The 25,865-nt window shown below is 37.8% G+C and overlaps 2 protein-coding genes across 3 annotated transcripts; one reads left to right on the forward strand and one right to left on the reverse strand.

Moving 5' to 3' along the window:
* Nucleotides 1-240: 240 nt before the first annotated feature.
* Nucleotides 241-7,942, forward strand: lgals17 (galectin 17). The gene is made up of 7 exons (XM_047384471.1): nucleotides 241-358; nucleotides 1,184-1,227; nucleotides 1,792-2,157; nucleotides 3,507-3,597; nucleotides 4,332-4,510; nucleotides 4,774-4,824; nucleotides 5,917-7,942. The coding sequence occupies exons 1-7, from the start codon at nucleotides 297-299 to the stop codon at nucleotides 5,997-5,999; spliced, it is 876 nt and encodes a 291-aa protein (XP_047240427.1). The 5' UTR covers nucleotides 241-296; the 3' UTR covers nucleotides 6,000-7,942.
* vps52 (VPS52 subunit of GARP complex) lies at nucleotides 7,939-25,852 on the reverse strand. 2 transcript variants are annotated; one of them, XM_047384467.1, is made up of 20 exons: nucleotides 25,700-25,852; nucleotides 25,039-25,117; nucleotides 23,884-23,936; nucleotides 23,098-23,173; nucleotides 22,663-22,730; nucleotides 22,311-22,486; nucleotides 21,948-22,098; nucleotides 21,462-21,562; nucleotides 21,104-21,236; nucleotides 20,847-20,904; nucleotides 19,886-20,019; nucleotides 19,248-19,403; nucleotides 18,405-18,523; nucleotides 17,586-17,709; nucleotides 16,829-16,924; nucleotides 16,505-16,612; nucleotides 16,209-16,274; nucleotides 11,924-12,035; nucleotides 10,989-11,107; nucleotides 7,939-9,637 (listed from the first exon to the last, which is right to left on the reverse strand). In XM_047384467.1, the coding sequence occupies exons 1-20, from the start codon at nucleotides 25,784-25,786 to the stop codon at nucleotides 9,491-9,493; spliced, it is 2,163 nt and encodes a 720-aa protein (XP_047240423.1). In that variant the 5' UTR covers nucleotides 25,787-25,852; the 3' UTR covers nucleotides 7,939-9,490. The 2 variants fall into 2 exon arrangements, with proteins under 2 accessions (XP_047240423.1, XP_047240424.1); XM_047384468.1 differs by having other exon boundaries at nucleotides 25,039-25,114; nucleotides 25,700-25,848.
* Between the last annotated feature and the right edge of the window lie 13 nt (nucleotides 25,853-25,865).

Consider the following 25,865-nt stretch of genomic DNA (forward strand, 5'->3'; position numbering starts at 1 on the left):
ATTTTTGATGTAAATTTTGGAATTAACAATGAATAAAATTTCACATAAATTACGGAAAATAAATATAAATATAGACTATAAATGCGTACACGACCATTTTTAGGTTAAAAAAAACAAACAAACAAAAACATCTGAAAACAGTATATTTAACTAAATAACTTCACTATTGGAAGCGAGTATTTTTGATGCTTTTATTTTGGCAAACAGGAAATCGAAACTTAGGTCAGCCCTGACTTTTAAAGTGGATATCAGCTGAGAGGAGCAGAGACTCGTACCAGCAGCAGAGGAGGACGGTGATGAAGAGTCACCTAAATTCCCAAAAAGTGAACACAATGGAAAAGGTCCTAATGCTACTTTGGTAAGACATGCATTTTATTTATTTATATTTTTGTAACTGACAGTTTGCAAAAACATGTTTGTTTACGCCTTTTTTGATTCCTAATAAGCTTGCTTTTTGCTGCATAAAATATAGCATAAATTTGCGTGCAGTTATTCAGAGAAGGGCATATATTCTGAACATAAACAGCAAAGCCACGTACTGCATTATATTAAGGCACCTCTGCTGACTGCAGAGCGGCGCAGTTATAAGTTTCGTTTCAGAGGAAGCCGAAAGCTCTGGCGTGAAACCTAAGCAATGCATTATTAACATATCACATCCTTATCTCATGTGTATGAACCCACTGTTAGTTTCATTTCTCATGTTTGGCTCATTTTTACATTGAAGTACATGAAAATGAGTTGTCAAAAATAGATGCAAAAAACAGCTATAAGATTTGGACACTACAGTGAATACGTGTTTTTATCAGAATTGTATTACATTTATTAATTAATGCAAAATAATATTTATAGATAGACTTCTCATATCTGCTGTTAAAAATGACTAAAAATGACTAAATAAATAATAATAATAATAATAGTTTTACTTTTATTTATATATTTTAGACATAGGTGTATATGAAGTAGACAAAGGGCCAGTGTACATTTTAGTTATTACTTTTTATTGCAATACATTATATTGAAATATACTGTAATCCATGTTGTGCTTTTTAATTTAATTCAGTTTTCTTTGTACTTATTTACAAAACACAATAAAATGCACGATAAACTGAAAACGAATATGTTTATGTTACAGCTTCTTACGTTATTTAATATTTTTCTTTCTTTCTGTTTGTGTGGGTTTTAGGTTATTCCTATATCTACAGTGTTTCCTTACTGGTAATTTAGTTGGTGAGTACCCTCCTGTGACTTATGGTTGAATTAAAGGATTGTTTTATGATGATTGTTTTTAAACAGACATCAGCAATGCCTATTACCTCAGGCTAATCAGGGTTTGGTATTAGGCAGAAGCAATACTAGATTCCCAGAAATGTTAGCTAAGAACTGACAAGAACAACAACAAAATCAGGGCTGTGAAATGCCCAATGAAACATATTATAAACCAATGAAGTCTTATTTCAGGTGTAGTATTTAGTTACTATTACTATTCAGCTTACACCTATTTGTTTTTATAGGGGGGTTTATACAGAGGCTACAATCCTCAAAGCGGCCGTCCCGGGTTCGAGTCCGGACCTGGCGACATTTGCCGAATGTCTCCCCTTCTCTCTACCCCTCTTTCCTGTCTCCCTACTGTCAAAAAAAAAAAAATATATATATATATATATAAAGGCCACATTTGATGTGAAAATACAGCATCATTTGAAACATGTTTAGGTTCTCTGCTTTGAATATCCTTAATAAAAATAAATGACACCAAGTATGAAACACCTACTGAAAATTCCTTCTGGCCTTCAGACTCTTTTCCCCTGCCCTTCGGTGCCCACCCAGTACCCATCATATCCATGGTGGGGAGCCAGGTGGTTCTTCCCTGCAGCTGGAAGGGCTCCCAGAAAGAGATGACCCCATCCGCCTGCCACATCCAGTGGATGTCTCCGCCACACACCGTGTTCGAGCAGCTCGGAGAGGACAAGTGGCAGGCAGCAGAGTTTGAGGGCCGAGTGGAGGTGCCCCTGGAGAAACTCAGCTCCGGGGATTGTTCGTTGATCATCAAGGATGTTCAGATCGGAGACACAGGGAGATACGAGAGCTTCATAGTGGTGGATGGAGTGAGGTCCAAAGGTAGCCGGGTCTTCATTCAAAGTGTCAAATTGTCTGTGACAGGTTAGTATGGGATTAGGAGGGATGCTTTTAACTTTCCACACTATTTATGTCTTTCTCTTATTTCACATGTTTTCTCCATAACAGAATATTTTAAACTTATAAATTTGTTTTAAACATAAAAGTAATATGGAGATTTTTGACGGCTTCTCCTATTATGTTCTCAGAAACCTTCATAATGAGCTACAACATTTAATTTCCCTCTGGGATTAATAAAGTATTTTTGAATTGAATTGAATTTTTAACATCACTTGTTCATTTAACATAACATTTATGCACCCGTATTCAAAATAGTGACATCATTCTAAGAAAAATCTTAGAATTTCTCAAATTCTAAGATTTTTTTTAGAATGTTCCCTCGGTAAGATAACAATCATTCTAGAAACATCTTAGGACTCAAGAGAGTCCTAAAGTGAGGAAATGTTAAGAGTCGTTGGGAGGACTTTAGTGAGCCTAAAAGAGTCTTAAGCTGGGTTTGATGGTGGAAAGACCGAGAGAAAAGAGAAATATTCTCAGAACAGTGAATAACAGCGAATTAATAAAAAGCTACTGGCTCGATCGTGCAGCAATCCACTCCCCAAACAGTGAGCACCTAAAGTCCTATGACAGTCATACAATTATTAATATAAAGATTAGATCAACTTTTTCATCCCCCTATGGGGAAATTAAATAGTTTAAGCGGCAAGACAGATTAACGGCGCATCTCTAGAAAGCCAATATTAGGACATAGAAAAAAATAATAACAATAAAAAAGAAACATTAATAAAAAGTAAACAAAACTACAAACAATATAATACAGAATTAATTTCACACATACAGACTAATATGCTTTCAAAAACAAATTTTGAAAAAAAAAAATAGGAAAAATGCAAGTATATATGTATATATATATATATATATATATATATATAAAAAACTAAATAAATATATATATAAATATATATATATATATATTTATTTTTGCGTATAAGTTTTATCATAATTTACACATTTCTGAATCCAGTCTAAATTGTATCATTGGTTAATTTCCCTCCATTGATTACTAGGAGTGGATTTGGTTTTTTATGTTTGTTTTCTTTTAACAACCAATCACAGCTCTTAGAAGACAGCGTCACAACTAGCATCTCTTATCAATAAAACTGCAGCACATTTGATGTTTTTCCTGCTCTAGAATTAGCAGCTTTGATTTCTTTAAAATCATCAACTTTTAAAAAGTAACAAGCACTGTTTTTATCTTGGTCTTTTCGTAAATAGTGAGATGTCTCTCAACTTTGTTGCTGTGAAACTAATGTCTTTCGTTGATATTTTGTCATTGTCACTTGATGTGATTTTTGTTGTTTTTGCCTTTTCAGACCACAAATCCCAGCAGTCTCATAAGCCAGGTGAAGACCTGGATTTGGAGCTCTACACCTCCCACTCATTTGCAGTGGTCTTCCAGAGCAGGTAGAAACATCAATTTATTGTTTCTAAACAAACACCAATTGGTTTGGCCTTCTTGGTTTTCATTTAGTCGTAATTTATTTGGCCATGTTTTTCTGTTCCTGGTCCTCAACAGACAACATGCCTTGCTACGTAAAATAGCAATAGGCATCCTAAAATACTATTTCATATCAGGTTTCCACAGTACAGCCTGCTAAAATATTAGATCTTAATTTCTAATTAAACCCAAATATCTCATAATAATTTTCATTATATCAAGCTAGAGTCCATACTTCATAGTTGTGTACAAGATAAACCAGTCCTTAGAACATGTAATGTAAATACCTAAAGTGTGTTTTAGAGATGCACCAGTCGGCCAGAGATTGGAATCAGCCAATTCTTCCTTGATCGGCTCAGATCAGTGATCAATAGGGCAAGTACATAAAAATCTGAATATTGGGTTAGGGTTATGGTTAGCCTTTCGAAATCGTAATCAGAAAGTCAGATCCCAAAGAAAACTGAAAATCTGTAAACAGGAAAACCTGCTTGGCACACCTCGTGTGTTTGTTTTGGTTTTTGGTTTCATGATACATGGCAGACACAGTGGCAGTAGTATTATTTGGTTTTGTTCCTACACAACAGCGCATGTGTTGCTAAGCACTTTCAGTGTTGTGACCTCAAAGAATGTTGCACCCACCAAAAAACCCCATTTTGTCATAAACTCTTTTTAATATGAATATTTTGTCATGTTGTACCAGGAACAGTTCAGTGTGGGAGAGCCTGTGGAAGAGGGGGGACGAAAACACTGAACGTCTGGAAAAACATCCGCAGTTTGAGCAGTTAACAATAAAGAATCTACGAAGCTCAGATGAAGGAATATACAAAGTTTTGGATGAGAACGACCTCTCCGTCAGCACCATGCAGCTCTACGTAGAAGGTGAGAGCACAGGCTCATGCTGTAAAATTTACAAAGTTGAAACAAAAGCTGTTTTTCTTGTTTTAGCTTCTTAAAACTTAGAAAGGAACAGTCAAGCCTCACTACCAGAAACTGTACGGCACTGTTAGTGTTAATAAATTATTTTAATCAGATTAAATGACCATACATATAACTTGTGTATTATAAGTATGCATTTTCATATAGTTCATCTTGAGCAGTGTTTGCATCATAATCATTCCCATATTCTTTATTCTTGCCTGCAGAAAACACCTCATCCTTCAGAATCCATCAGGGGCATGAAAAAATTACAGCAGGTGAGAATATGTGACTTCAGAAAGCAAAACAGTCAAACTAACTTTTGAAATGTTAGAACAACAAACGTAATCTTGCCCTTGTTTCCGAGCCACTCCAACTGTCCTCATACAGAAGTCAGTCAGTCATTTTTTATACCGCTTCTTCCATAGTGGGTCGCGGGGAAGCTGGTGCCTATTTCCAGCAGTCTTTGGGCGGGAGGCGGGGTACAACCTGGACAGGTTGTCAGTCCATCGCAGGGCAACACACAAACAACCATGCACACACTCATTCATACACCTAAGGTCAATTTTAGAGTGACCAATTAACCTAACAGGCATGTCTTTGGACTGTGGGAGGAAGCCGGAGTACCCGGTGAGAACCCACACATGCACGGGGAGAACATGCAAACTCCATGCAGAAAGACCCCCAGCTGGGGGTTGAAACCAGGACCTTCTTGCTGCAAGGCAACAGTGCTACCAACTGCGCCACCGTGCAGCCCGGTTTACTACCATCATTTTTTTTATTTATATAATAACTTCTGTGTGGAGGCTGCACGGTGGCGCAGTTGGTAGCACTGTTGCCTTGCAGCAAGAAGGTCCTGGTTTCAACCCCCGGCTGGGGGTCTTTCTGCATGGAGTTTGCATGTTCTCCCCGTGCATGTGTGGGTTCTCACCGGGTACTCCGGCTTCCTCCCACAGTCCAAAGACATGCCTGTTAGGTTAATTGGTAACTCTAAATTTCCCTTAGGTGTATGAGTGTGTGTGTGCATGGTTGTTTGTGTGTTGCCCTGCGATGGACTGGCAACCTGTCCATGGGTGTACCCTGCCTCTCACCCATAGACTGCTGGAGATATAGGCACCAGCTCCCCCGTGACCCACTATGGAATAAGCGGTAGAAAATGACTGACTGATGGTAGTTAATTGTTTATTTTATCGTTCGTATGTCTCAATGTCAAATGCCAAAATATGTTCACACACACATATACATAAGTTATGCATGATGGAGACCGTTTTTGTTTGTAACTACGCTAAAAAAGATTGAGATAAAATAAAACTGTGAAAGAAAGCACTTTGACCTAAAATAACAAATTGTCTCTGCTCTCGTCTTTTCAGATGCTGCTCCTACAAGCAGCTGCTCAGCTCTTCTCCTCATGTCTGTTCTGCTCTCATGTTTCCAAGTTCTTCATCTTCACTGAGACATTCTTCTGCAGAGTAACTGTCTAAAAAATATCCAGAATATGCAGAATTTTGCACATTATGACCAGCAAACGGAGTGGATTTCAACAGTTTGACCCTGTATATGTGTGTGCTAAGTGGCCGGGTCTCAGTATAACTGCAAAACAACAAGTGAAATTTGTAGCTTAATCAACAAGGTTTGCTTTGCTGGCCATGATTGTAGTCCTGAAAGTTGGCAGTTTGATTGGTAGCCATGTTCCATTTCTAAAACTCAACATTTAAAATATGTTATTGTGTGTATTTCGAATTGAGGATTTGCTAATGTGTTAGAGATCTCATTTAGAAGAACAACGGTGGAAAATATTCCTTATTTATGATGGTCCCTTCAGCTTTATACTTCATAAAGCAATCTCTCCAGTTAACCATGTGAGAGCTTCTACAACAAAAAGCTCCAGGTTAAGTAAGCAACACTAAAATCTACATCACAACTGCCAACCAACTTGTAAAGATGCATACAGACTGCAGGTTGATGCATCAGTTTATTTAATGTGTAAAATACAGATGTCCTACAGCTTATATATTATTCTTCACCATCTAGCAGCACAAACGTGTATTAATTATCTTCTAACTCATCTTAACCTTATTTGCAAATGATTCAGCCAGACTTAAAAAGAAAAGGCTGATGGTGACAGTTACAACGTTCTGTGAACCACTGCTTGCAAAATACTATTGAGCTGCTTGAGTCATTGTTTCCATACTAGTTAAATGGTTCACAGTTTTTATGGCAGTTAGAAATAGCGGGAGCTCCTTTTCCATCTACATATTTAATATTACCCTTCATGTAGCTTTTAAAAAGGTGTTTTGGCTTTTTTCTCCCATCAGTCTGTTAAACAAAAACTGTCTGTAATCAAATAGGACTTAATTTTGATTAATCAAAGTAAGAAACTTTACTAGTTTTCTAAAAATGGTAGTCACAACACAGGTTCATCATTTGAAGGGATAGTTCAGATGTTTTGAAGTGTGGTTTTGTCACAAAGTTATAAGCAGTTAATATCTTACCTAGGGTAAATAAGTTAGAATCTTTGTTAATTAAAAACACAGACTAGCTGGTCCCAGAGGCTGAAGCTACTGGATAGTCTGAGAGGGGCTAAGAACAAAACTGTCTTCTATGGCTGTAACTACGAACCTCAGAAAGATCAACATTTTATGTGAACTCTATTGTATGAACCTCCTAATCATCTTCATGTTTGAGTGTCGAATGGTCCGCTGAGTACGAGTTTATTTACAGGGGAAAGGGCCTTCAGGGGCAGTGCATCACCAGTTTTCTTTCTTGTGAAACCTGAGAGCAGAAGGCGTGTGTGTTCTGTCCGAGAAGGTGTAAAAAAAAAAAAATCTAAAAGTGTTCCCCTAAACTTCTTTATTTTTTTACACCTTGTTGCTTTCCTGTTTTAAAAATCTGTGTTCTGTTCTCAGCCCATTTCACATAAAAAGATCACTGGTGACGCACCGCCAACTTCCACCATTTCCCACTTTTAACAAACCAAAATTAAACTGGAAATTGATTTGACCTAGTTATGAAAATTCAAGCAACCAGTTGTGTGAATGAATATGTATAATCCCAACTGCATTGAGATTGACTGCATCTAAAACCTCCAACACAGTTGCAGGGACTGCAATTTTTAAAAGAATGTTCTAAAAATGTGACTTCAGTATTTCAACATTTCAATGTGTGTGTTTAAAAACGTTTTTTTTAAACTGTCAAAAAAAGTCAAACAAAAAGGACTAAAACCGATGAGTTCTTTGCGTTTTTCCCTCAAAGCTGTGTAGAAAACTTCTTGAAAAATCTTTGAAAGTTAAAGTGGATTAGAACCATGTGGTTGTGACATCTTGTGATACTATAGGGGTTAAACAAGTAACAAGTTTCTTATTTATTTCTACCAATAAAGAATGCAAAGAAAACCAACTTTTGTTCTTTAATTATTCATTTTAACTCTTCAGAATATTAGTTTACATGGGAATGTTTTCAAACACATGTTCACAGGAATAAATGCAACACAAAGAACTCTGTAGAGCCGAACAAAAGCATGCAGCAGCCTGAAGAAGCTTTCTGTCAGGGACTTCCTTCACACTGAAATGAAACGCATCTTCTAAAATATCGCCTTTTTCTCAACAAATCCGGTTTAGTAAATGGCTACTGGTAATTTTGACCCTCTGCAATTTTTTTGGTACTTTTGCTTTTTCTTTTAACCCAACTAGTTTTTCCATTCAATTTATAAGAGACAACTGGCTCATGGGGGGATCAGAACCACAATCAATAAAAATGGGCTGCAATATCAAATCTTTAGAAAATAATTTATGGTTAAATTACATGTGGGTTTGGAGAAATGTCTTATTCATCAAGAGAAATAAACTGATACACGATAGGTACTAAATATGTCGTTTACCAGTATGCAATGAGAGCAGGCTGGGACGAAATGAGGACACGTGTGAAGGTTTAACTGACCAAGAGCCTCAGTAAATTAATCTGCTAACCTGAAAAAAGGTTTGCAGCTCGGTTTTTCTAAAGATGAATGCTTTTAGGATGTGACACTCAAAAGGTTGAGACCGATAAACACAGATATGAAGTCAGCCCGCAGTGTTGAGAAATGCTCTTTGACTTTTATTTTCAGTGTAAAAATGAGGTTCGTTTACATGAAGAAAAGTGGACCTAATTTTAGGGTCAGCGTCACTTAGATCAGTTTTTCAAGCAATATGCAAGAACCTCTCTGTACTTAGTGCAGTGTTATAAATGACGAATGAATGTAAGTGTTTTCTCTATCTCGGGAAAGTAAGCTTAAGGTTCTTCTTGAGAGAGAACACACCTTCCTTCACACATGTCCACAAAACTACTGAATTGGGAATATCAGCTAAGAAGATATCCACTTGCTGTCACAGTAAAGTTTTTTTCAATGCTTCATGATTGCACCCCAATATTTTGTACACATTTTTTAACAAATAGTGGGAAAAACACACTAAGGTTATTTTCACCTGTAGTCTAAATCTAGAAGATAATTTCTATTTTTTTTTTCTTTTTAGAAGATCATTTTAATGTATAGATTTAGCAACTGGTTGACCAAAATATTGGTAGTTAATGTTTATATCAGTTTTTGTTTGTACTGTGATGTACGCAATGTCCACACCCAAGTTGTATAGTCAATTGTCAATTTTGGTGATATGAGAATAATGGGGTTAAAGTCTTCAGGTTCGCAGATACATAATGTGTGTTCTGTGGTTTCACCACAAGGATATATGCCTAAAGCTCAATGATGAACAGTCAGATGTAGAGATGAAACCACCTCTTCTCTAATCTGTGATGCAACCGGTTCCAGAAGTGGAAAGAAACAAAAAAGAGCGAGGGCTTTCAGACGTCAGTGAGTCTGAAAGAGTCGTGACGAAGTGAGTTTAGAAGGATCATCTTTCAGGTTGTGGCTTAACGTCTCTGCGACCCTTCCACGTTGAACAAGTCAACTTATTAAAAGTTGGGTTTGTGCTTCTTCACCTCGACCATGAGATGGTGGAGGTTGATGAGCTCGGAGCGGACGGCCAGGCTGCGAAACGTCGGCTGGTTTAGGATCTTGTGGAAGCCATGGTAGTATTGGATGAGTTGAGTCAGAGCGCCCTGCAGGGGCAGGATAAAAAGCATGAGTTTATAAGTTTGCCACATGACTTTGTGCAGCGCTTGTTTCCTCCTACATGAAAAACGGTGGGTGCTTGATCTTTTGTCATATTTGTATTCTTATTAAGTGTTTCAACTTATCATTTCTCTCATTGTCTATGGAAACAATAAATGAACGGGAGATATTACTCATACCTCATATTTGTTCTTTGACATTTAAGCAAATTCAGCATATTATGGAAGAATAATTGGCTTTCAGTAAAAAGAGGTTTAGACTAGTTTTTGTCTTTCCAACCTTTTCTTTCTTCTGAGTAACAAGGACACCCTAGTTAACAAGACAAAAAGCACAAAAGCCCCCTTAGATCTTCATCTTATCATATTGGTGGTACAGCTGAAACATGATATCTACATAAACTGTATAAAAAAAGACACAATCGTTTTATTTTCACTTTCTGGCAATAAATCCAACTGTTCAATAATTATCTATAAGACTGAGATGTGGCCTTTATAAAAACAACTCCAAATCAATGATTTTGTGGTCCTCAACTTTCAATATTTCTGCATAATTTTGTTTTCCCATGATGCCATTTTGTAGAGTGCACCAGTCCCATTCAACAGCAGGCTTGCAGGTATCCTCCCATCCAATTGTAGCAATGATCAATACAGTCACACACTTCAAATTCTAGCTTCACCAGACTGCAGGACATGTCTTTGTCCCTGAGTGCACTTGCAAACTATACTTTGGCTTTTCTTATTGCTCTAATAGCTTCTACCTCAGTGTAGGACTTGTTTCATTGTGGATAATGACGCTCTCCTACCAGCTTCAGCCAGCATCTTCTTGTTTTCATTTTTTCTTTCGTGTTTGATCTAGTATGCACATTTCATATCAAAACGCATTAACTTTTGGGATTTAAAACCTTTCTCCTTCCTGAACAGCTTAATGGCTGGATATGCCTATCCTGTGTACAATTGTTTGCACCTGTAGTCATCCGGAAAGTTCAACCAAGCATAAACCAGCCTCACTGAGGTCAACAATTCTCTTCTTCGTACATTGGTTGATTTCTTTCGATATTTTCCATGATGTCACACTGGAAAGTTGTATGTTTGAGATTTTGCCTTAAAATGCAGATATTTAAAATGAACATGTCAGACGTTTACAAACCCGTGAGTATATGTAAATGTCAGATTTTAAAGAAACCAATAAAAACCTCTCCAAACAATCTGCCTCTTATTATTCTGGCATGTAGTAAATAAAAACCGTTTTGGTGAACATAACTGATCATGCTGAACATGCAGCACTAGAGGAAGCAGACTGCGGTGCTTGTTTGGACAACACACCTGCTGAGCCGCTCACCTGTATGATGCTGGTTCCGTTTTTGAAGTTAGTGAAGGACCTCATGACATCTTGACTCATCGACTCCACCGACTGCTTCCAAGTGCTGGAAAACCCTCGGACCAGCTGAGTGATCCGTGCTGCACACAAAAATTCACATTATGCATTGTAAACTTTTTATTCCTTCTCTGTTCGTCTTACAGGATAAATGATGACATTGTGCTTAGGTTTCTGTGCATTCTCTGGTTTCTGATTTGACCTACTTCCTGTCTGGTTTCATTTGTATCAGAAACAAAAGGAAAAATGTATGAGGTTGTGAAGGGAAACTCGGTGGTTGACAACACAATGCACAAGAAGTGAAAAGCCGAAGTTTTGCCTCTACAGATCCGGACAAATAAGAAATAAAAACTGCACGGACAGTGGAAAGCTAAAGAAGGAAGTGGCTCGTTGCCCGGTAAAACAAAACTGAAGGCTGAAATGAAAGCAATTTCAGCCTTGAACAGGCTGAACGTAACAAGAACGTTACGTGGATGTAACGTTCATGTTTACAACAAGAATGTGAGAGTAGGATGCTGCAATCTTTGGCAATCCCTAATGTGAAGTTATTTGAAACACGAAAAACTACAAGAAGACTCCTAAAATAGGAAATAATCTAAGTAAGCTATGCTTGTATAATAGATGCATTATCAATGCTTGTAAACAATTAACACCAGAAATGATCTAAACTTTGGGTGAGTCCCAAAGAACAAAATCGACACTAAATCTATTCAACATTAAAACTGCATAGTTCAGTTTTAGCATCTGCAGAAATAAGTAGGTCCTCATTTTCATGAAACATTTACAACATCCACCATAAAGTCTCCTCATACAGAGCAGTCTTTTCTGAGAGTGAGGCTTTTTCCTGTTCCACCATCAGCTCTTCAGATCAAGTCGGTGTGCTACAGCTTTTCTCTCACCTTCTTCATTCTTCAGTCGGTCTAGCTGCCCTTTCTCCATTAGTGCCTCGGCCTCTTTCACAAACGCAATCATCCCTCCGAAAGGAGGGGACAGAATCTCCTCAATGAACTCCTGTGAGGTGGAGAAGGAGGAGAAGTAGAAAAGAACCTTTAATAATCAAGCTGTTTGAAGAGAAGGATTTATTACAAGAAACTAGCTCGAAGCTCACTTCTTGTGTTATACAGTGCTGTGAAAAAGTATTTAGCCCTTTCCCCACGGTAATCTTGTTTCTCGCTTTTTTTGTCACATTTTAAAGTTTCAGATCAAGCTAATTAAAAAAAAAACAGACAACGATAAACTGAGTAAAACCAAAATGGTCTTTTTAAATGATGATTTCTTTCATTAAAGGAAATAAAGTGGTTGTGCCACCTTAAGTCTTTGTGATAACTGCCAGTTAGTCTTTTAGATCGATTGGGAGAAATTATGCTCCACTCTTGCTCTAATTCAACAGTATTGGAGAATTTTCAAGACTGAAGACTTGCTTGTGTCCTTTGGGTCTTCGTCCTGCTACATAATTCATGTGGGCTTCAGTTTAGGATTGAGAATTGATGGCTGGATATTCTCTTTCAGGATTTCAGAAGGTAATCCATGTCCTGAAGCAGCAAAGCAGCCTGGGAGCATCATGATACGACCACCATGTATAGCTGCAGGTATTATGTTGCTTTTCTGAAATGCTGTGTTAGTTTTACATCAGATGTAACAAGGACACACACCTCGAAAAAAGTGTCTATTTGTCTCATCAATCCACAGAATATTTCCCCACAAAGGTCTAGGGATGGATTAGATGTTTTTGATAAATGTGAGATGGGCCTTTGTGTTGCTTTTGGTCAGCAGTGGTTTTTTTTCTGTCTTTTCTTTTCTTTACAAGGATGCAGGTTTTGCCCAGTTTCTTCTTCAATGTTTAATCCTGGACATTTACCTTAACTGAGGCAAGTGAGGTCTGCAGTACTTTAGATGTGGTTCTAGGTTCTTTTGTAACCTAGAGGAGTCAATTTTGGTAGGCTGGACACAACTGAGAAGTTTTATGACTGTCCCATGTTTTCTTTATTTGTGGATAATGGCTCTCATTGTGTTCTGGAGAAATACAACTTGAGATCAACAACAACAAAATATAAAAACAAAGATTTAATCTGAATGTACTGTATACTCTTACAAATAGACAGATATGTTAGAGACTGGGGAGCATCTTCTCCAGAACAAGATTAGTAAGCACCGGTGCCCCCCAGGGGTGTGTTCTCTCCCCACTCCTCTTCTCCCTCTACACAAATGACTGCATCTCAGCGGACCCGTCTGTAAAGCTCCTGAAGTTTGCAGATGACACCACTTTTATTAGACTGATCCAGGACGGTGATGAGTCTGCATACAGACAGGAGGAGGTGGATCAGGTGGTACACTGTTGTGGTCAGAACCTCCTTGGACTTAACCCACTCAAGACTGTGGAGATGATTGTGGACTTTCGGAAAACACCACCCCCCACACAACCCCCTCACCATCCTCAACAGCATTGTATCTGCTGTGGACCACTTCTGGTTCCCAGGAGCCACCATTTCCCGAAACCTGCAATGGTCCTCACTCATAGACAATGTTCAGAAGAAGGCCCGGCAGAGACTGTGCTTCCTGAGGCAACTCAAAAAGTACAACCTTCCAGGGGAGCTGCTGGTCATCTTCTACACTGCCATCATTCAGTCTTTCTCGTCTTTGTCTATCTCAGTGTGGTTTGGCTCATCCACAAAACAGGACAGATCCAGACTGCAGTAAACAGGTCTGCAGAGAGAATCATCAGGGATGACCTTCCCTCTATCCAGGACATAAACAGGTTTAGGGTCAGGAAAAGGGCAGCTAGAATCTCTGCAGACCCCACACACCCTGCACACTAACTCTTTAGGCTTTTACCTTCAGGTCGGCGCTACAGAGCGCTGTCTGCTAAAACCAGTCGCCACAGAGACAGTTTCTTCCCCCAGGCTCTGATTAAGACTTGACAGTCAGAGTTCCAGAACAACACAAATGCATTCTTGGACTGATCTCACATTATCTTTACTGCAAAGTCACTGATGTATAGATGAACATTTTAAAGGTACATAATATTTTTTATTTATATTGAAAAAAAAATCTTCACTGAGAGCAAAGTGTACAGGTCCTTCTCAAAAAATTAGCATATATTGATAAAGTTCATTATTTTCCATAATGTCATGATGAAAATTTAACATTCATATATTTTAGATTCATTGCACACTAACTGAAATATTTCAGGTCTTTTATTGTCTTAATACGGATGATTTTAGCATACAACTCATGAAAACCCAAAATTCCTATCTCACAAAATTAGCATATCATTAAAAGGGTCTCTAAACGAGCTATGAACCTAATCATCTGAATCAACGAGTTAACTCTAAACACCTGCAAAAGATTCCTGAGGCCTTTAAAACTCCCAGCCTGGTTCATCACTCAAAACCCCAATCATGGGTAAGACTGCCGACCTGACTGCTGTCCAGAAGGCCACTATTGACACCCTCAAGCAAGAGGGTAAGACACAGAAAGAAATTTCTGAACAAATAGGCTGTTCCCAGAGTGCTGTATCAAGGCACCTCAGTGGGAAGTCTGTGGGAAGGAAAAAGTGTGGCAGAAAACGCTGCACAACGAGAAGAGGTGACCGGACCCTGAGGAAGATTGTGGAGAAGGGCCGATTCCAGACCTTGGGGGACCTGCGGAAGCAGTGGACTGAGTCTGGAGTAGAAACATCCAGAGCCACCGTGCACAGGCGTGTGCAGGAAATGGGCTACAGGTGCCGCATTCCCCAGGTCAAGCCACTTTTGAACCAGAAACAGCGGCAGAAGCGCCTGACCTGGGCTACAGAGAAGCAGCACTGGACTGTTGCTCAGTGGTCCAAAGTACTTTTTTCGGATGAAAGCAAATTCTGCATGTCATTCGGAAATCAAGGTGCCAGAGTCTGGAGGAAGACTGGGGAGAAGGAAATGCCAAAATGCCAGAAGTCCAGTGTCAAGTACCCACAGTCAGTGATGGTCTGGGGTGCTGTGTCAGCTGCTGGTGTTGGTCCACTGTGTTTTATCAAGGGCAGGGTCAATGCAGCTAGCTATCAGGAGATTTTGGAGCACTTCATGCTTCCATCTGCTGAAAAGCTTTATGGAGATGAAGATTTCATTTTTCAGCACGACCTGGCACCTGCTCACAGTGCCAAAACCACTGGTAAATGGTTTACTGACCATGGTATCACTGTGCTCAATTGGCCTGCCAACTCTCCTGACCTGAACCCCATAGAGAATCTGTGGGATATTGTGAAGAGAACGTTGAGAGACTCAAGACCCAACACTCTGGATGAGCTAAAGGCCGCTATCGAAGCATCCTGGGCCTCCATAAGACCTCAGCAGTGCCACAGGCTGATTGCCTCCATGCCACGCCGCATTGAAGCAGTCATTTCTGCAAAAGGATTCCCGACCAAGTATTGAGTGCATAACTGTACATGATTATTTGAAGGTTGACGTTTTTTGTATTAAAAACACTTTTCTTTTATTGGTCGGATGAAATATGCTAATTTTGTGAGATAGGAATTTTGGGTTTTCATGAGCTGTATGCCAAAATCATCCGTATTAAGACAATGAAAGACCTGAAATATTTCAGTTAGTGTGCAATGAATCTAAAATATATGAATGTTAAATTTTCATCATGACATTATGGAAAATAATGAACTTTATCACAATATGCTAATATTTTGAGAAGGACCTGTACTGGAGTCAAATTCCTTGTTTGTCTGCACAAACCTGGTAGTAAAGGCATTTCTGATTCTGGTACTATCCCCTTCTGGACTCCACAAAATGTGCTACTTTGAAGGTTATGTTCATAGATGTTTTGTCTGAATCTTTTTGTTTTCTTACTAACATCTTAAACCTAAGAAAAGTGTACATTCTCTTCACACCAGAGCTTTCCGTATTTTAATACAGAACATTTATGTCATTCTTTTTTCTAAACGTTTTACATTGCTATAAAAAAACTGTATAGCAAAAAAAATACATTCATAAAAAATGTATAAATTATACCGCTAGAAAATCCAAAAAATGGCAAAAATAATCAATTAAATGTGTCAGTTAAAAAAAAAAAAGGTGTAACTAAATATTCACTTATTGAAATATTTGTATGGATTCTTTAAATTATAATTGTTAACTATAGAAAAATATAATTATGAATTTTCATTTAAATGTGTATCAAGATAAAAATATGATCAGAATTTACCTGTGTTCTAGCAAGGAGCAGCTGTTGAAAACTTTCAACCTCTTTACTATCATCTGCTGCCCTCTCCTGGACGGGTTAGGAAACAACAACAAACCAATCAGCAGCCAAAAGTCTTAATTAAAACAAATATTAGAAATATTCCTACACAAAAGATGAGATTTGTTTTACATTCAAATTCTGAAATTATGGAAAATTTTATACAGAACCTTTGTTGTACTGTAAATCATTCAAGCACATTAATGTACAAAAGTCATTTACAGGCACACATACACACACTCAAAATGAGCGGTACTCACCATCAGGACACTGAGCAACATGTCGTAGTTGTTGATGAGGAAGATGAGTTGGTCTCTCCTGGAGGGAAATTCTGCAGCCATTTTCAGCACAAAGTTTTCAACCTCAACCTGTAAACAGGTTGAGGGCAGTTAGATAAAAACTTGCTTTTGGTTTTACTCCATTGTGAAAACCTGGTAAACAACCACAATGATGACATTTTTAATTTACAAATATTTCTTGGAAATGTTCAATTCTGAACCTTTTTGCTCACATTGCTCTGCACTCTTTATCCTTACCACATCAAACTGAAACAGATACACACTGTATCATTATACAGCTGTTACCTGCAGCTGTGCCAGCAGAGCATTGGTCCTCTCATTAGGAAATGTTTGGTTGATGCTCACAATCGCAGAGGAGAACTCTGCATACCGCCGAGTGATCTGAAATCAGCAGACATAAACTCACTTTGATTCTTACCATCTGCTGTATGTGGTAAAATTTAGTTTGTTGAATACTGACCCACTGGGGCAGTTGCAATAAGTAATATCTAGTTTAATGGCTACAACAGTGCTTATTCAGGAAATCTGGATTTTTGCCAAGATGTAGCATTTGTTCTTTTCAAAATCATCGTCATTTTAAAATTGTTTGCATATTCATGAGTCAGAAATTCACTCCTGTCTTTAGTCAATCATTAATGTGGTCACTCATGTTTTATTGTTTGCATAAACAAGGGATTAAATTGCATCATGAACCTTTTTTACTATACATTTTCCTTCCACCCAACTTTGCATTAATATGGTTGGATACAGCACTATGAACAACCAGCTTTTTTAGCCTTTTGTGGCTTAACCTCTCCCTAGAGGGGGTCAGTGACTGTCTTCCATACAACTGTTAAACTCAGAATTTCACTTTTTGAATCCAATTACTGAAACAAATACTTTTTTTTGATTATATTTAAATTTATTTCCACTTATGATACTTTAGCAAAGTGTTTGAACTTTACCAGAACAAGCCTGGTGTGACAAGCTGTAATTGTAAAAAATGCAACTGGCCCACTGTGATTAAAGACACAAGCAGTGGTCATTGTGTGCGGACACATACGTAGTGTGGTCTGGTGTCCAGAACTCCCAGTTTCTGAGGGTCTGTGTTTCTGATGCTCTGGATGTTCATCTCCAGAATGAGTTCAAACCTCGGCCACAGCAGCTCCAGCACAGCCTCCCAGTACCTGAGAAACAATCAAAAAGTCAATCATTCTCAGGTGACTCTAGGTGTTGCTGTGTTGGCACAGTCACTTGAGACTAAACCTCTAAGAACCAGGCATCTAACTACTGAATGCTTACGTTAGATTAGCTCTGATATCTCCAACAGGAACCTTCTAGAAACAAGGGTAGTTGTCAGGGGTTGGGGCTGGAAAGGTTGGTGGGGGCATTATTACTCCACTGTGTTTCCACTGCATTTACCAGGTTAAAAACAAATGACCAGAGTAGAGATTTGTTCTAGAAAAACAGCCCGGTCAGGAGGAACGACTTCATCATTTAACAGCAACTTCTGGATTGAGTTTTGTGGAGGGAGTGTACTAAACACTTTGAACTGTTTGCATTTTTTTCAACAGTATTAATCAGTCATTTCAGTTTAAATTCATCTACAGCACATATGTTCTGTTAGCTTGAACTGTAATAGAGTTTAACTCATTGATGTGTGTTTACAGCTGTCTGTGGCAAAAGACTTGTTTACTCTGAGTCATATACAGGGGTTTTAGACTAAAAATGAAACAATAATTACTTATCTGGACTGCAGTGCAGAAATACAAATATTATCAAAATCATAAGTGTCTTGCTCTACTCGTTCATGCAAGAGTTACTTTTAAGGGCATACAAAAAAATAAATAAAGCATTTCAATCCTTTTAGTGTGAAACTGACTTGTCCAGAGCAGGGATGGTCCTCTTGGCAGTGATGGCTCTGAATCTGAGGATGATGTGGATGCAGAGAAAGATAGCGATGCTGTCGTAGCAGTCTGACACGTAGGTGGACATGCTCTTCTGCAGACAGACACAGAGAACAGGATGGCAGGATCACGAAAGCTTTAGGTGTTTATAGTGTATTAGGCATAGGCTGCAGGGTGGTGCAGTTGGTGGCACCGTTGCCTTGCAACAAGAAGGTTCTGGGTTTGTCTTTCTGGATGGCGTTTGCATGTCCTCCCAGTGCATGCATGGGTTCTCTCCGGGTACTCCAGCTTCCTCCTACAGTCTAAAACAATGACTGACAGGTCAATTGAATAATCTAAATTGCCCCTAAGTGTGGGTGTGTGCATAGTTGTTTGTCCGGTGTCTTTGTGTTGCCTAGCGATGGACTGGAGATCTATCCAGGGTGCGCCCTGCCTCTCACCCAATGAATGCTGGAAATAGGCACCAGAAGATTAAATTTCTGCTGCAGCTCATACATTATTAAGCTATGGTTTCCTTTTTTGTAAATTAGGCTTACATGAGAAAAACACTAATTGATGCATTAGCTAAACAGTTTGGGTAAAATAGCATGGCAGGAAATGTGTATCTTGTAGTTACCAGGTAATTGCTTAGTCAGAAAATAAACTAATCAATAAATACTTTTCCTCTTGCTTGGATTTTAATGCATTCAAAGAAAAAATATCTTGTTCTTCATCAGAAAATATGGATTCAGTTATTTTTTTCCATTTAAAGAAATTCAAAAAAATGATGAAATCTAAGAACATGCGACAGTAAAAAAAAAAAAAAGAGATGTCCATACCAGGAACATGCTGAGAGTTTTCCCCATTATGCAGTAGAAGAGATCGAGGGCCGAGTTTCCAGCCACCATGAAGAAGTCACACAGGAAGAGGTATTCTCTGCAGCCGTTGTCCAACAGGGCATAGTGCTGGCTGCGGAACAACGTCTCATATGGATACTGGAGAACAGAGATTATTATATCAATTCAGAGGAATGATTGCAGTCTTTTTGACACTGATTAGTCAAATGTTTTGTAGACTTAACAACAAGAAATGGAAACTATGTAAAATCACTAATGTTTAGATACCATCCCAGGTCTCTACTTAAAAATCTATTTTTTTGTTTTGTTCTTTTTAACTTATGTTCCTTTAATAAACTTTTCTTTCAGATTGTGTGTTACAATATTAGAATGTATTTATGGTCAGTTATCCCTTTGATAAAAAGATTAAATTAAAAACGTTACATTTGTTGGAGAATGAGGCATATGCATGTAGAGGAACAATTCAAGTTTTACACTTTATATTACTGTACCATTGGTCTGTCACCTCTTATAATGCTGCCAGCATTACTGACTCACATTTGGGCACCATGAATAATTTCACAAGGTGTGAATAGAGTCTTTTTTTCCCATTTAGATTGTAATTTTAAAGGTGCGCTTACCCTGCTGTCTCCTCTCTGAGCTGTATGGGGAACCAGGATGGGCCCTTCTAGCTCTGCAGGACTCAGTATGGCCCCCCTCTGGCCCACAGTGAAGATGGTGTTCCTGCTCTTTAAAGACGGTTTAGAGAAGAAACCTGAAGCTGAAAGTCAAGGAGCGTTCAATTGAACATCTGTACGTCACATGACCTGACTGCTTTCCTATGTCTAATTGACATTTGTTGTAATTTACTTAATGAGAGTTTTCCTGATGGAAACACCTTTCCAAACCAATTGATTTTTAAATTTTGAAAGTTGTTATATTTGCTGACAACATTCACATGGACACTTGGTCACTTGAGAGGAAAACTGTTAGCATAAATTTAATAAAACCCTCAATATAAAATACAGGACCATATTCTGGACATCTTTAATTAAAATAATGTTTTATTGATAACATTTTCTCTTTATGCAGCATCTTTTTAACAATTACAACACTGCAAACAGTCACTCTCTGCTGCTTTTTGTTGGGCTTATTTCATTGAGCCGTTTAAAACTTAACTAGCAAACACTGCAGGGCAGTGTAATATGTCTTCCATAAATGATGGCATCGCTAGTAAATGTACAAAAATGCAGCACAAGATCACTTTTATCAAACAACCTAATTTTTAAAAGGTGACTGGGGTGTCTGGGATTTGTAGGATCAGGGTTTTAGTTCTAGTTTCTTTGTGCAACTCCCGGGGAGTGATGGAGAAAGGGTTAGAAGATTTTTTTAATGCGTTTTCCCAAACAGAGGCTGATCATTTTAGCTGCATGAAATTGAAACTCTCAACTCAAAAGTTTCTATAAACATTTCTGAAAGAAACATCTTAATGCAACTTGAATTACTTTAAAGAAAAGATGTTTATGTTTCTTTCAATTTAATTTCACTATTTAATTTTTAGTAAGGTGGCTAATGAGGATAAAGACAGATTTTAAAGGATATCTTTCTTAGCTGTATCTTCCACTCCCATCAGGTCGTCTTTGTCTGCTACCTCCTCATACTGAAACAGGACAGAAAAAAAAGATCTAAATTGAGAGCAGAAAAAAAGAACAAAACCTCAGCACAAAAGCCTACAGGTGTCCCCACCCCCACCACATCCTGACAGTCTGGGACATGTGGTGTAACAAAGCTAAAATGAGATGAAACAGGGAGGAGCTTGTAGAGGTCACATCACACACACACACACACACACCACTGACCTGCACTTTCAGAAGCCGGCCGCTGTAGGACTTGAAGTAACTGTAGTAGATCTTGCTCATAGTGTCCACATACTCATCCCTGATCTCCTTGGCAATGGATCTTTCATTAGCCAAAAGAAACTGATAGAAAAATCTATACAGGACAAACAGAAGAACAACCCTGAGTCTTTTTTGCCCAGTTTTACAATATGAAAGAAATAAAGGAAGAATGTAGTCTTTCTTTTACACTTTCTAACAAAACTAACTCTAAAAATAAAAGTTTCCAATGTAGACATTTTAGCTGCTTTGACGGTTTTATTCTTGTGTAAATTTGGAATGATCCTTTTTAAAAGCAACCCTAATGTAGAAAAGTACACACCTGTATTTCAGCAGAGTGTTCTGTGGGATCTGATAGTTTGTCATTGGTTTCCTGAAGGAGTAGATTTTCTGAAGAATGAACTCTCTGATCTTTGAGACCGCCTAAGGAGGAGAAAGTTCACAGTGGTGGCTAATTCACTTGAATCTTACTGGAGTTCAACTTGTACAAACATAGGTAATCTCATATAGGCTCCAAAAGCTTATTTTGAACTGCCCACCTTCTGACAAATGAGTTAAGAATCATTTTACATAGATTACTTTATACTGAAACAAGTGTTTCCTTATGTAGCTGCATGTAAAACAAGAACTGATAACAATTTGAACATAAAATGACTGAATTCCTTGCTATGTAAAGGGAAGCAATAAGGTTCGGTTTCTGCTGACCTTGCAGTTCACATCATAATGCAATGAGGCTTTTGTGATTCAGTTTCTACTAAAAATTCAACATGAACAAAAAACAGGTTTCCTTTCGCTCTCTGTGACTGACCTTGAGTTTGAGGCGGTCAATAATGTCCTGGATGTCAGAGCAGGCCAACGTCTCTCTGAAGCTCAGCTCTTTGGCAAAGTTGATCTTTGTGTTGAGCTCATGAAGCTGCTCGAGAAACTCCTGCTCCGTCACTGGACTTTCCAGGATGGTGCTGCAATGACAGAGGACAACCTCAAGCACCTCACAATAAATGGCTTTTCATTCTAAGTTTGTCATGATTTTAGAAAGTAGGATCTCTCTTGAATCAACAAAAAAAACAACCTTTATTTTAGATGCTGATGTCTGGATGAATTCAAAACAGGAATAAAATGCGTCGTAGATCCCCACACGTTTAAGTTGTACTCTTTAAGTTTTTAAACTTACGAGATCATGACTCCGGGCACCACCAGCTCATCCACCAGCTGGCTGAGGTGGCTGCGAACAGCCTGCCTGTTCTTCAGTCGGACGTTCATACTGACCGACTGCTGCTGCAGGGTCTGGATCTCGCTGCTGATGGAGGAAAGGTCGCTCTGAAAGCCACTCAGCATACCTTCCATACGCTGATAATAACGAAAAGATACAACCTAATAAAAATCTAGATTGTGCAGTGTAAATCAAGAACACTGATTTTAGCTAACACAAAATAAAGACAACATTTTCTGTTAGATTTATTGTGAATAAGTGCTTTATATTAACCTGAATTCCATTAGGTAACTATGAGGACATCTGGTCTTACCTCCAATATGGAGTCACAGGCAGTGATCTGGTTGTGCAGAAGAGCAATGTTTTGACTTTCCTTAATGTCTAATATCAAAATGCTCAGGATGGAATTTCGCTGTTGTTGAAGGGACAAATAAAATAATTCCAAGTCTCACAAGAATTTAAAGTACAACACAATAAAAGTTCAGCTTATTAATTGTAAAATTAACATATACATCAGAACGAATCATAGCAACAGTACAGGGAAATAGTTTTTAACTGATTTGAGCATAAAAAAGATAAACAGGTAAGCTAAACTAAATTTTGTCTGAGTAAATCAGCAATTTCCTAATAAATGCCTTTATTTTGGCTGTGTATAAACAGAAAATTCACAGATACACATCTGCCTATACCTTGCTTTAAGTAAGAACGATATTGATGCAATATGTAACATATAAGCTGTGAAGGATACAGTCCTTGATGGAGGCCTGTTCGATCCTCTGCAGCTCCGCCTCCACTTGCTTGGAATACTGACGGAGGTCAACGCCCTAAATAGACACGAACAGAAGAATGAAACTAATACAATAGAGGATCAATTGGAAAACATGTTTATACTTGGCTTCAAGTAACAACATTTTAACCTTGCTTTTACCATTTTAACATTACTTTCTATTCTTCAAGAGATTGTCTTTATTGCTGTGCAGCTTTAGTAATAAATATCACGGTAAAAATAAATTAAAATGGGAAGAAAGCTTTTCAGACCTGGTGCTTTTTGGCTGCTCAACATTCAGGGGAATCCCAAATATATGTGAACACATTCATTTAGCAGTATGGAAAAAAATACCTCAGTGTACAACAATATATCTACAGGCCTATAGACCTGATGAGATTACATGTGAGCAGTGCATATACATCAAGGATAATATCTCACTTATCTGGTTTGTGAAAAAGAATACATTCTGGTCCAAGCAGTCTCGAAAGAAGGCCCAGCAAGAAATTATTTCAAAATAATGCAACCGCAAACTGAAAGCTACTGAGAAACAATTATATTTTTTCTCTTGTGTGCAACCTAATCAAAATACAGAGTTCATAGTCAAGTAGAGAAGTCATTTCTTTTTAACCCTAACAAAAACAGGTTTCCAGTCTCTACAGTTGAGAAATCAGTAAAATATATATCCAGGTGTGTGCAAACATTTAATTAGTATTGTATATTTGATAAACAGCCCTCCATTGTAAGTTCGTATAAAGATGATTTTACCGTTTTAAGCGCTTCCTTCACAAGATCATCTTCTAGGTTGGCCTGAATATGAACTACAGGAGGAAGAAGTAATAATTAATAATACAAAGTCTTGCAGAAATGTTAGATCAAATAGCCTCTCCCAAGCAAGAACTTCCTCCTAACTTGAGGATACCTTTGAATGTGAAACTTTATACATCATGAAAGAGGTTTAATACGAGAAGGGTAGATCTTCGAAAAAGTGAGCTTCCAAGCTGTGTCCAGAAGTTGTTCCAGATCAGACAAAATAAGAGGAAATTGTATGTCTTTGAAAGCAACAATTAGAACAGATTTTTTGTGGAATTTATTAAATGGTGAATTGAACACATGCAAAACTTTGCAGAACTTCTCATTCCTATTGAAAAGAGCTGTAATTAAATCATACAAAGGTGAGGCATACATTTCAATGATGATATTTGTTTTTCATTTACTTATTTCATTATTTGATTCATTATTTTATATAGAATGTGTAAATCATCAACTGACAAAACTATTGCTATCTTAATTTTGTCCTGTCAATATGAAATGTAGCAGATCTGTTTTAAAAGACAATTGGATAAGGGGTAGGTAAAATAAGAATTGCCTCAATCTACATCCTTTGTTCGCTTTGGTTTTATGAGTTGTTTTTTTCTGGGCGGAGAAAATGCTGAAATAAAACAAAAGAATTAAATGAAAGAAACATTATGTTGTCTTTAAATTATGTGAGTTACAATTTTGTCAGCTGACATACATAAAAAGAATCAGGGTTTCTTAAAAGCGCAACACCAACCTTGAAGTAGTTAAGAATGGCCTCATTTAAAAAACACTCTTAATGACCTAATTTCAGCTAAATCTTTTTTGAGAGTTTGGCAAAATACAATACAGTTTGTGTGACCAAAGAAAGAGGAGAATTAAACAAAGACCAGGCTGCAAATGTTTGGTGATGACATAATTAATATGTTTACTGACAAATTATGTAATGATCTACACATTAAATACTATTTCATAAAAAAGATAAATGAACAGAAACTAGTTAATATTGGGACTATAAACTTATTTCAGAAGGATAAGGTGCTGAACTATGAACATGAATCACCACATTTTTAGCCATGTGAGCTAAACAACAATAAACTATATAACAATAAACTAGTGTCTTACTGTCCACTTCATCCAAGATGAACTCATCAGTGGTCAGGTCCAGTTCTCCCAAGTTGAGGTTAGTGATGTCTCCAGTCTTCTGGAGAAAAATAAAGAAATAACTACTTAAGACGTCTATAGGGGTTCATCTCATTTAGTGTAGTACAAGGTATTCAAAGTATAGCACATAACACGTGTATGTATCACAGTGAAAATCTCCAGTTGATGCGCAACGCATTCAATTGTACACTTGAGGTGGGTTGTATCGGATGTGGTTTATTATGCCTCTCGGCCATTGATTGGTTTGGTTGCGGCACTACTTTTACACTGAATATATTTCTCATTCTGATTCTCATTAGTACTTCTGACATGCCAGAATACTGAAATAGAATATAAGAATATAACACTTTATGAATTAAGCTGCAGCCACAGCTACTTTAAAAACACGTAGACATGTTACAAACAAATAAATCTATGCTTTTACAAAAGTCTTTGTGATTTTAATTCAACAGATCGACTGTTAGTCGTTAATACTAACATCTTATCACTCAACTAGGTGGTCCACAATTTGACAAGACCGTTTGAAGCCAGTTTTTGCATGCTAACAGGATGCGATTATTACCCGGAACTCTGTTTAATATTGAACTGTTTTTACTCCCACAATACAAAAATAAACTGTCACCTCGTCTCGTAGATACGCCATGGTAATTTGTGTTGGGTTTCCTGTTGTGTTTACGTCGGAAACAGGTTCAACAGAAGCAGCCGCCATTGCGGCGAATTTATGCTAACGTATAGTGTAAGACAGGAAAACAAAAACACACAGAAACAAAACTATCGTTCCGCTTCCC

The sequence above is a fragment of the Girardinichthys multiradiatus genome, chromosome 13, assembly GCF_021462225.1.
Source record: "Girardinichthys multiradiatus isolate DD_20200921_A chromosome 13, DD_fGirMul_XY1, whole genome shotgun sequence".
NCBI classification, from domain to species: domain Eukaryota; kingdom Metazoa; phylum Chordata; class Actinopteri; order Cyprinodontiformes; family Goodeidae; genus Girardinichthys; species Girardinichthys multiradiatus.

Coding starts and splice junctions, on each gene's coding strand:
- lgals17 (XM_047384471.1), top strand. CDS start 297: ATGAAGAGTCACCTAAATTCCCAAAAAGTGAACACAATGGAAAAGGTC. Junction 2,158..3,506: donor TGTCAAATTGTCTGTGACAG/GTTAGTATGGGA, acceptor TTGCCTTTTCAG/ACCACAAATCCCAGCAGTCT. Junction 4,825..5,916: donor GCATGAAAAAATTACAGCAG/GTGAGAATATGT, acceptor TCGTCTTTTCAG/ATGCTGCTCCTACAAGCAGC.
- vps52 (XM_047384467.1), bottom strand. CDS start 25,786: ATGGCGGCTGCTTCTGTTGAACCTGTTTCCGACGTAAACACAACAGGA. Junction 23,174..23,883: donor TGAAGGAAGCGCTTAAAACG/GTAAAATCATCT, acceptor GTGTCTATTTAG/GGCGTTGACCTCCGTCAGTA. Junction 16,275..16,504: donor TGTTGCTCAGTGTCCTGATG/GTGAGTACCGCT, acceptor TAACCCGTCCAG/GAGAGGGCAGCAGATGATAG.